The following is an 11,892-nucleotide window of genomic DNA, read 5'->3' on the forward strand; positions in this document are numbered from 1 at the left end:
GGTAAGAGGAAAGGAGGAGAAAGGAAGAAGAATGTCATCCGTCATAACACAATTCCACGTAATGAGTCTCTCAGAGGTGAAAGGAAGAAGAATGTCATCCGTCATAACACAATTCCACGTAATGAGTCTCTCAGAGGAAAAATTGTCTCGTTACTGAACCAGCAGCATTAATGAGAGTAAGCACAAATATTAAAACCAAATACCTTCAGCATCTCCTTTGTCAAGCTTCACTCTGTTAGTCTCTTTCTTTTTTGCTTTTTGTACTGCACAAAACAAGTCCTCTTCCGTGTCTCGTTTTTCAAGGTTTACCTCTTTCAGTTGCTTACGTCGCAGTGGATACCTACAACATGACGCATCCAAATTGGTAGTAGTTTTCTTTTCACTTTGTTGATTAGCGGTTGCCATCTTAGATGCTGAGGGATCCACTACTGGTACTTCATTGCTGTGCTCTGCCAAAAAGATTTGGTGGGTGGGACGTAATGAGACTCACAAAGGAAAATTTTCCTATTTCTGACCACCAGCATCAATGAGAGTAGCCTCAAATATTAAAGCCAAATACCTTTAAATTTATATGCTTCAGCATACACATTCTGTTGCACATCTTGCTTTTCAAGTTTCTCCATGTTAGTCTCCCCCCTTCTTGCTTTTGGTGCTGCACAATGAAAATCCTCTTCCGAGTTCACTTTTTCAAGCTTTACCTTCTTAGGCTCTATTGTTTCTGGACAGGATATTGGAGCGGCAGTTTTTTGTCTTCCAGAATGTGAAGAATCTGCAACTACTGTGTTCTTTGGTTTTACACAGTTCATAGTCCCTTTTGTTTTTGATTGGTCAAGCTTCACCTCTTCCATCGGTTTACTTTTACTTCGTAGAGGATGCCTACAATGTGGTGCTTCCAAACTCGTAGAATATTTCCTTTTATTGCATCTGCTAGTATTTGTCATCTTAGAGGCTGGGGGATCTAGTACTTCTTTGCAGTGCTCTGCTAAAAAAAGCGACCAGGGAAGGGGGAGCAGGAGGACACAAAGAGAGAGAAAGGAGAATGTTATTGGCACCAGCATAATTCAACCAGAATGTGTACCACAAGCGAAGATTCTCATGTTATTAACAAGAAGAATCCATGTAAAAAGGTACAAACATTTAATCAATATACCTTTTCCTTTATCTGCTGCATGGTACAAATTCTTCTCCATGTTTTGTTTTTCAAGTTTCTTCTTAATCTCCTTCCTTTTTACTTTATCTGTTGCACAATACAAATCCTCCTCCACGTCTGGTTTCTCAAGGTTCATCCTGATAGGATCCTGCCATTCTGGAACACCAGACTTTTGTCTTCTTGAATATGAATGATCTGCTACTTTTGTAACTTTTGCAGTCTTCATTCTCAGAAAACCGTCCACGATGTCATCACATGCATTATTGTTTGTCTCAGGCCCACGTTCCTTCTTTCTATGACTAGCATCACCCACTATCTTTACAAAATTCTCTGGTGTCATATCTTCACTTGGGCCAGAAGGATATTCAATCTCGGAAGCACTTAAATCAAATATGGAGACAGAGAAATGAGAGTTTCCATTATATTGGAAGAGTAAAAAGTAACCACAACCAATTGAATAGTACTCCTTGAACTGGTCCCAACCCTCCTTCAGCCATGCCATGCCATTAGAGTTTTGCAATTTTACTTTCCATATCGCACCACTTGGGACCTCAAGGGACACAAGATCTCGCATGTTGGCCCCATACTTCATTACAAATTCATCTGGGATGTGCTGTATGATACCAAAATCGGAAAGAAATGAACAAAAAAAGAGAGAAGAAACCAAAAGGAAAGAGAAGAGAACTTTAAGACCAATATCTGGTGTCAGGTAGCTGAAGAGACTGTAATCAAGTTTTCAATCACATATTGCCACCGGAAAAAGGAGAAAGAAAAAGCAATAGCTAGATACTAAGTAGGAAAATCATGTACAGACAAACAACAAGTACTGAAGTGATTAGTTAAGCTCAGGTCTTAGATCGGTCAATCAAGCTCCACAAGGCAGAAGATTTCATCATTTGTTTTTTTTAAGATTAAGACATCTAAATTTGAATAAATATCTAAATATTAATGTGTATTAAGATTAAAACGCCTGAATCTGGATACACATCTGAATATTAAGATGTTGTATTAAGATCTGAATACTGAATAATTAAGATTGTTTGTTTTCTCTACCGCTGAATGTATAAAACTTATTTTTATTTAGAAATTAATAAGTATAAATTCAAATCAAATAGTACTAGTTAATCTAATACAATATTAATAAAATGCTATTAAAATATTATATGGTGGTTGGTGGTGGTGATGACTAATAGTAATGGTTGTGGGTGCCGACTGGGTAATGTATGGTAGTGGTATTGGTTGATGGTGGTGATTATGGGCAGTAGACGGTGGATGACAGTAGTAGTTAACTGTGGTGGTTGATGGTGGTGGTGACTGATAATGGTGATAAGTGATATATAGCGGTGGTTGACAGTGGTGATTAGTGATTGTTGTAGTAATTGTAGTTATCGGTGATGGTTGTAAATGATGGCTAATGGTAGTAATGACCAACATTCGTGCTTGATAACGTGGTAGTTATGGCTGAGGATGGTGGTAATGAATAGTGGATAGTGGGTGGTCGTAGTCTACGATGTGGAGGACGCCAATAGCAATGGAGGTGGTGGTTAATGGTGAAAGTGTAGGAATAATAGTGAAATGTTTTTACATAAATTCTTGAATGTATAGCATCTTAATGATATTAAGACGATGTTATAGTTCAAACCCATTAAGTGGTTGTAAAATTAAAAAACAAACAGACTATGGCTAAGATCTGAATGATTAAGATTAAGATCTAAACAATAAACGCACTGAACGAGTGAGATATGAATGATCAAGAAGCAGACCAACTTGTTTGGATTGTTGTTACATATCGTTTTATAATGTATCGTATTGTATTGTATTATAGTGTACTGTATCATTTGATGAATACAATATTTGGATAAATTGTACCATTGCCGTTGTTTCACGATGCCACGTATCAGTAATATAAAGGATAAACTTGCGGTATTACAAAGAAAATTTATGGTACAAAGTAGAATTATAATATAAAAGGTAGAAGAAAGGATTATTTAATACTCCATCCGTTCCAGTTTATGTGAACCTATTTCCTTTTTGGTCCGTTCCAAAAAAAATGACCCCTTTCTAAATTTGAAATTTTTTTTAGCTTAAACTTACAACTGTACCCTTAATGAGAAGCTTTTATAACCACACAAATACCCTGAGCTCTTTTTTAACTTGTTTAGGACCACAAATTCCAAAAGTCCTCATTTTTTCTTAAACTTCGTGTCCAGTCAAACAGGTTCGCATAAATTGAAACGGAGGGAGTAATAATAAAGGACAAGATAAGAGAAAAAGACAAGGTAAAGATACGACCACACCAAATCGGTCGTTATGTAAAGTGACATTTTTCATCATTACGTAACGACGTATTTAACGATATGATGATACAATAAAATTTAAAGTAACAATCAAAACAAACATTGTATTTAAAGTAACAATACGATACAATACATTACTTAGTTGAGACTGGTTTATATTTACATTAAGGTTTGCCAAAAACCTTGTGATCCTCAAGCTTCCCATTCCCTCAAGAACCCTCTTGTATCTAACCCCATTTGATTGGACACAGAGAACATAACTCTTTTATGGATTAAAAGGACAGCCCGGTGCACTAAACTCCCGCTATGCGCGGGGTCCGAGGAAAGGCCGGACCACAAGAGTCTGTTGTACGCAGCCTTACCCTGCATTTCTGCAAGAGGATGTTTCCATGGCTCGAACCCGTGACCTCCTGGTCACATGGAGGCAACTTTACCAGTCACGCCAAGGCTCCCCTTACAACTCTTTTATGGATTATGCTAAAAGATTTGGCACACCGTACACCCACTCGTGCACATTTAAAGACCTAGTTGAAAGACCAAAGATACTGTTAGAATAGTCATGTAAATAGGAGTAAATAAATAACCCTAATCCAATATATATTAGGAGTAGGACATGTTATGTGTGTATATATATAGGGCTCATTGTAACATATGTATATATATATACACACATAACATGTCCTACTCCTAATATATATTGGATTAGGGTTATTTATTTACTCCTATTTACATGACTATTCTAACACTCCCCCTCAAGCTGGTGCATATAAATCATATGTACCAAGCTTGTTACATATGTAGTTAATACGAGGACCAGTGAGGGACTTGGTGAAAATATCTGCAAGCTGATCATTCGACTTCACAAACTTTGTAGCAATATCTCCCGAGAGTATCTTTTCTCTAACAAAGTGACAGTCAATCTCAATGTGTTTAGTTCTCTCATGGAACACTGGATTTGACGCAATATGAAGAGCAGCTTGATTATCACACACAAGTCCCATCTGACTAATCTCACCAAATTTCAACTCCTTGAGCAACTGTTTGATCCAAATTAGCTCACATGTCGCCATAGCCATTGCTCGATATTCTGCTTCTGCACTAGACCGAGCAACCACATTCTGTTTCTTGCTCTTCCAGGACACCAAATTTCCTCCTACTAAGACACAATATCCAGACGTAGAACGTCTATCAGAAGGTGATCCTGCCCAATCAGCATCTGAGTATCCAACGATCTGCTCATGGCCTCGACCCTCAAACAATAAACCTTTGCCTGGAGCTGATTTTATATACCGAAGAATGCGAACAACTGCATCCCAATGACTATCACACGGAGAATCCATAAACTGACTCACAACACTCACAGAAAAGGAAATGTCAGGTCTTGTCACTGTAAGGTAATTTAATTTACCAACCAACCGTCTATATCGTGTAGGATCGCTAAGAGGCTCCCCCTGTCCTGGCAGAAGTTTAGAATTCGGATCCATCGGGGTGTCAACAGGTCTACAACCTGTCATTCCTGTCTCCTCAAGAATATCTAAGGCATACTTTCATTGTGAGATCACAATACCTGAGCTAGACTGAGCGACCTCAATACCCAGAAAATACTTTAGTTTGCCCAGATCCTTAGTCTGAAAGTGTTGAAAGAGATGTTGCTTCAATTTAGTAATACCATCCTGGTCATTGCCGGTAATAACAATGTCGTCAACATAGACCACCAGATAAATACAGAGACTCGAGGCAGAATGCCGATAGAATACAGAGTGATCAGCTTCACTCTGAATCATGCCAAATTCTCGAATAACTGTGCTGAACTTACCAAACCAGGCTCGAGGAGACTGCTTTAGACCATAAAGTGACCGACGCAAGCGACATACAAGGCCACGAGACTCCCCCTGAGCAACAAACCCAGGTGGTTGCTCCATATAAACTTCATCCTCAAGGTCACCGTGTAAAAAAGCATTCTTAATGTCCAGCTGATAGAGGGGCCAATGGCGAACAGCAGCCATGGATAGAAAAAGGCGGACTGATGCTATCTTAGCCACAGGAGAGAAGGTATCACTGTAATCGAGCCCAAATATCTGAGTATATCCTTTGGCAACAAGACGAGCCTTAAGACGATCAACCTTACCATCCGGACCAACCTTGACTGCATACACCCAACGACAACCAACAGTAGATTTACCTGAAGGAAGAGGGACGAGCTCCCAAGTACCACTCGTATGTAAAGCAGACATCTCGTCAATCATAGCCTGTCGCCATCCTGGATGAGACAATGCTTCACCTGTAGACTTAGGGATGGAAACAGAGGACAAAGAAGATAGAAAAGCATAATAGGGTGATGACAAACGATGATAACTCAAACCGACATAATGGGGATTAGGATTAAGGGTGGCCCGTATACCTTTCCGAAGTGCAATCGGTTGATTAAGAGGAGACAAGTCCGCAGTATTAGCAGGGTCAGGTGCAGGACGTGAATCAGCTGGACCTGATGCTGGGCGCGGACGACGATGATATGTCAAAAGTGGTGTTCCTGTGGCAGGGAGTCTAGGAGGAGCCACACTAGACTCCTCAACGGCTGGAATGGATAAGACTTCTATAGCGGAAGGTGAAGGAGGAGCTATAGGAGACTCGGGTAAGACTTCTGTGGCGGAAGGTGAAGGAGGAGCTATAGTAGACTCCTTAAAGGTCGGTATAGGTAAGACCTCAGATATATCAAGGGGGTCAGAAAGGTCAGAAGAGGTAAAGAAAGGTTTAGACTCAAAAAATGTGACGTCAGAGGACATAAAGTACCTACGAAGATCAAGTGAGTAACAACGATAGCCCTTCTGAACACGAGAATAACCAAGGAAGACACACTTGAGAGCACGAGGAGCTAACTTATCTTTCCCAGGGGCTAGGTTATGAACGAAACAAGTGCTCCCAAAAACACGAGGGGGAACAGAGTATACGGGTGATTGGGGACACAATACTGCATACGGTATCTGATTCTGGATGGGAGAGGAAGGCATCCGATTAACTAAATAACAAGCTGTGAGAACTGCATCGCCCCAAAAACGCAGCGGAACATGAGATTCAATGAGAAGTGTGCGAGCAGTCTCAATGATGTGCCTATTCTTTCTCTCTGCAACCCCATTTTGCTGAGGGGTATAAGGACAAGAGGTCTGATGAATAATTCCTTGAGAAGTCATAAACTGCTGAAATTGAGAGGATAAATATTCTAAGGCATTATCACTGCGAAAAGTGCGAATGGAAACACCAAATTGATTTTTAATTTCAGCACAAAAATTCTGGAATATAGAAAACAACTCAGAACGATCTTTCATTAAGAAAATCCAAGTACATCTTGAATGATCATCAATAAAACTAACAAAATAACGAAATCCCAAGGTTGAACTGACTCTACTAGGACCCCATATATCAGAGTGAACTAAAGAAAAAATAGACTCTACGTGACTCTCAATACTACGAGGATAGGAGGCTCGGGTATGTTTCCCGAGCTGACATGACTCACACTCTAATGTGGATAAACTAGACAAACCAGGCACCATCTTCTGAAGCTTGGATAAGCTTGGATGTCCTAAACGTTTGTGAATTAGGTCCGGAGGATCTGTAACTAGACATGCCTTGGAGGATTTTAGGGAGTTAAGGTAGTAAAGCCCTTCTGATTCAAGTCCTGTTCCAATCGTCTGCCCTGTACTGCGGTCCTGCATAATAAAAGAATCATCAATAAAATATATACCACAATGGAGGGCACGAGTCAAACGACTAACAGATGCAAGATTAAAAGGACAGCCAGGGACATAGAGAACGGAATCTAGAGTGACAGAGGGTAGGGGATTCGCTTGTCCAACTCCTTTTGCTTTGGTTTGAGACCCATTGGCTAAAGTAACAGTGGGAAGAGACTGTGAATACGCAATATTTGACAAAAGTGATTTATTACCAGAGATATGATCAGAAGCGGCTGAGTCCACAACCCATTGTCCAGGAGGACTAGACTGGGAAACACAAGCAAAAGAATTACCAGCAACAGAAGTATTAGTCTGAGCAACAGAAGCTACTTGTGGAGATGTCTGCTTACTTGCTCGATACTGAAGGAACTCATTATACTCCCCTTCAGATAAAGAAAATCCCTGGTTACCTGTAGTCTCAGTCTGAGCAACATAAGCATTTTTGGTTGGGCGGCCATGTAAAGAATAGCATACATCACGAGTGTGTCCAAGTTTATGACAATAGGAGCACTTGGGTCTAGATCTTCCAAAACGACCTCCTCCTCGTCTATTTTCCATAGTATGAGATGTCCGATTGTCCACTGATTGGGATACGAGGACAGATGAGTCAAGTGTCTGTGATGAGCTCACTGGGTGACTAGGTGCTGCAGCAAGGCGAAGTAATCGAGAGAATAATTCATCAACTGAGGGGACGGTTGGACTAGCCAAAATCTGGTCACGTACTGAATCAAGGTCATTAGGGAGTCCAGCGAGTGTAAGAACTAGAAACATCTTCTGTCGTTGCTCTTGTTGTTTTTCAATACTAGCAGAAACTGGCATCAACGTCTCAAATTCTTCCATGACTGCCTGAACTTGTCCCAAGTAAGTAGACATATCTAATTCCTGTTTCTTCAAGCTTGTCATTCGCGATATTACATCATAGAAACGAGATATGTCATTAGTGTATAGATTACGAGCCTTTTCCCAAACTAAATAACATGTCTGGAATGGACGGAACAAGGGCATCAACTTGGAATCAATAGATCGCCACAGGATACTACATAACTAATCTCACCATTGAAATTTGGTGAGATTAGTCAGATGGGACTTGTGTGTGATAATCAAGCTGCTCTTCATATTGCGTCAAATCCAGTGTTCCATGATAGAACTAAACACATTGAGATTGACTGTCACTTTGTTAGAGAAAAAGATACTCTCGGGAGATATTGCTACAAAGTTTGTGAAGTCGAATGATCAGCTTGCAGATATTTTCACCAAGTCCCTCACTGGTCCTCGTATTAACTACATATGTAACAAGCTTGGTACATATGATTTATATGCACCAGCTTGAGGGGGAGTGTTAGAATAGTCATGTAAATAGGAGTAAATAAATAACCCTAATCCAATATATATTAGGAGTAGGACATGTTATGTGTGTATATATATAGGGCTCATTGTAACATATGTATATACATCAATAATATATTTTCTCCCGTGCTTTCGCACAGATACATTACATGACTTCCTTCTAAATGTTGCAGCATCAAAGTGACTGATTAGATTGTTCTTTCAGATGGGGCACAGATTAAGGTTGAATTTGGATTTTTGTCATCAAGACTATTATTTACACTTCCTCAGTTCAATCTCATTTGCATCTTGAAAATCCTGGAAACAAGCTCTCTCAAAACTTATTATACTATTAGTAAATAGTACAATAATTTGCGCACAGTTACATTACTTAAAAGCAAAGATGAGTAATATGAAAAGATATAAAGGGCAGCCCGGTGCACTAAGCTCCCGCTATGCGCGGGGTCCGGGAAAGGGCCGGACCACAAGGGTATTTTGTACTGTAGTAATATGAAAAGATATACTGAAGTAAATTATGTGTTGCAAAGTGTCAGATTAACTCTACGAGTAGAAATATTTCAATCTTGTATTTTTGACAGTTGATCATTTAAGTCCATCAAAACTTTGCTTCTGATGGGATATCAAAAGTTGGCTAATTATTTAGCTTTACCATTCGAAACAAGAAATGGGTTTGTCTTAACTTCCCTAGTTTGACATAAAAAACTCATAATATAATCAAAGAGAGCTCCCTACTACATCTCCCTCTTATGTCATTTTAAGTTAAAATTTTCACTCCCTTAGTTTGGTGTCATTTATAGAGACATTCCAGTAATACAACAATGTGTTGGTCCAAATTTAATATTGGAACTTAAATGGAAATGGAATCCTCAAAAATAGCATCATCCATCCACATACAAGATGTTGACTAGGACTAAGCGCAAATCATCAACATTAATATCAACGTCATACTCAAACTGGATGCTCCTATTTGTGACAAGAAACGATTTTTACAAACCAAAAGGGGAAATTTAAAAACTAAAAAAAAAAATTCACAAAGTTATAAAGAGAAATCATTACTAAATCAAAAAGTGAAGGGAACAGAAACCAAACAAATAGAAACAGAAAAAGGAAATTATAAACTCAATTGCAGAGAGAACATACTAATTTAGAGGCATGAGGAAAGAGAATAATCTTGAAGAACTGAGGGGTTATCTCCGCCTCATTCACCGCTTGTCGCCGTCTCTTTACCATCTCCGCCACCAACTCTTCTTCTTGTTGGCCTGTGGCGTAGCAACGCGAAGCTTTAAAAAATAATTGGAACGGAATATCCCCTCTTCTGCCCACAGCATTATTAAACATTTAATAATCAGTTCCGTCAGTAGCTCCTTTGGCGTAATTAGGGGCGGCAAAATGATTAAGAGCCCGCTTGGATTAGCTGATTTGAAGTAGCTGATAAGCATTAGGTGCTGAAAAGCACTTTAAGTGCTGAAACTGATTTATAAGCCGAAAAGTGCTTATAAGCTAGTTTGACCAGCTTATAAGCTTAGCCAAACACCCTCTAAAAGAAAAACACATTAATTAGTTTAATTTTTATATTTGTAAAGTCTCAAATTGAGGTTTCTCAAGTTTGGAAATTGGGAGACTATAAATTCTCTCAAAAAGTAATCAATATTCAAAAAAGGGAAACTTACACGAATGTCCCAAATAAATCTCAACTTACCAACCTCTAGCCACTAATCATAGACTTACCAAAACTAGCCAACAAAAATTGAAAAACCAAATAATAGGGTTCTTTCTCTCAAAGAATCACATGCAAAAATCACCTTACATATTTTTAAGCGTGATTAGCAACATTAGATACAAGACCGAAAGGAAATTTTATGGATGAGGTAGCAAATAAGGTGATGAAATGCAAAAAATATATACAATATTCCAAAAATCTAAATAAAAAAGGAACTTTTTCAATGGGTATAGTTGAAATTCATTGAAAATATATAGATAAGTCAATATACAAAATTTGAGGAGGATTGGAGGTTATTTGGATTGGTTTTGTATCAAAATTCGTAATTAAATCAAGTTCAAAAAAGTCTTCTGCGACACATGTATCAAACATGTATCACGCATGTATCTCACACACAGGTATACATGGATATACATGTGATACACAATAGACACAAATATGATACATATGTGATACATAAATGATACACATATCATATTTTTCATGTTCAGTTTTTACGGAATTTTCAATTCAAACCACCTCAAAGCTTCACCAAATCATCCCAAAACTGATATTCAAGCTCCTTAAGTTGTGCCCAATCTATTCTAATAACACCCACTCAAAACAAAGTAAACATTTGATATTGTTTTGCTACAAATAGCTAATTGGCTAATTTGGCTAATATTAATAATATTTTATCAATTGGCCAATTTCGTAATGAGCTACCTATAAATGGACATAGCTGGTAATTTCCTTTCAAAAAACCATGAATAATATGGTCCATTAACTTATTTTTATCTGTATTAAATATGAATCGAATTGAATTTGATTCGTCCCATATCCGACCCGGCCAGATCATTTGTCAACCGTAGGGCGTAACTATTCAATTGTCTAACATTGTTAACTAATGAGATTAGAGCTCAGTCCTAAAAGTGGTCTTTTATTATTCCTAGAAAAACTAAAACAATGAATATACAATCCACCTGAAGGTATTTTTTTTTTTTTTAATTAGGTCTATTTTTATTCCTTTATTGGTTTCTTCTTCTTGTTCCCACTGTCTTTGCTTGAACCAGTTCTATAGTGCGTGTACCTCATCAATACATATAAAACTATAAAAATTATAAAAATATTATTAAATTATACATATTTGATATGCAATTGTTAATTATTATTTTAAAATATTTTTAGAATTTGATATTGAGTAAAATTTTATAACAATTATGAATATTAAAATAATTTATGCATAATCATGGCGTTAATTAAAATGTGTATATTTTGGTACATAAATTTAATAAAATGAGTGTTTGACTAAAGGGTAATGGACATATTATTACACATACCTAGAGGATTAAAACATATTTTTTCACAAAAATCTTTCTCTAGTTTAATTGATTTTAATTTTATAATCAATTATAATTGAATAATTAAAAATAAAGAAGATCGAAGAAGTGTTAGTCAACATTATCGACTTTAGTTTTTTTTTTTTTAGCAAATATACCACTAGGCAGGCTACCTAGTGGCTAATATATAAATAAAATCCCAAAATGGGTCCAAAGCTTACAAGATGTCCAAACCAAAATAGAAGTTGCATGAAGCTACTAGCTACTAAAAAGATAGAAAAGCTAAAGTCTAATGAACTGGCTATTACAATATTGTCCGTTGAATAATTCC

General features: G+C 37.7%; 1 protein-coding gene across 2 annotated transcripts in view; it reads right to left on the minus strand.

Annotated features, from left to right (window-relative positions):
• LOC109220660 overlaps positions 1 to 9,891 on the minus strand; it is a 12,501-nt gene extending 2,610 nt beyond the window's left edge. The window contains exons 1-4 of one of the 2 annotated variants that reach the window (XM_019385117.1): positions 9,663 to 9,891; positions 1,151 to 1,763; positions 560 to 979; positions 204 to 449 (exon numbers count right to left, since the gene is read on the minus strand). In XM_019385117.1, the coding sequence (XP_019240662.1) occupies positions 204 to 449; positions 560 to 979; positions 1,151 to 1,763; positions 9,663 to 9,860 (1,477 nt within the window). In that variant the 5' untranslated portion in view covers positions 9,861 to 9,891. Of the gene's footprint in view, positions 1 to 203; positions 450 to 559; positions 983 to 1,150; positions 1,764 to 9,662 lie in introns of both variants that reach the window. The other variant, XM_019385116.1, reaches the window with a different exon arrangement.
• Between the last annotated feature and the right edge of the window lie 2,001 nt (positions 9,892 to 11,892).

This window comes from Nicotiana attenuata, unplaced genomic scaffold, assembly GCF_001879085.1.
Source record: "Nicotiana attenuata strain UT unplaced genomic scaffold, NIATTr2, whole genome shotgun sequence".
NCBI classification, from domain to species: Eukaryota; Viridiplantae; Streptophyta; class Magnoliopsida; order Solanales; family Solanaceae; genus Nicotiana; species Nicotiana attenuata.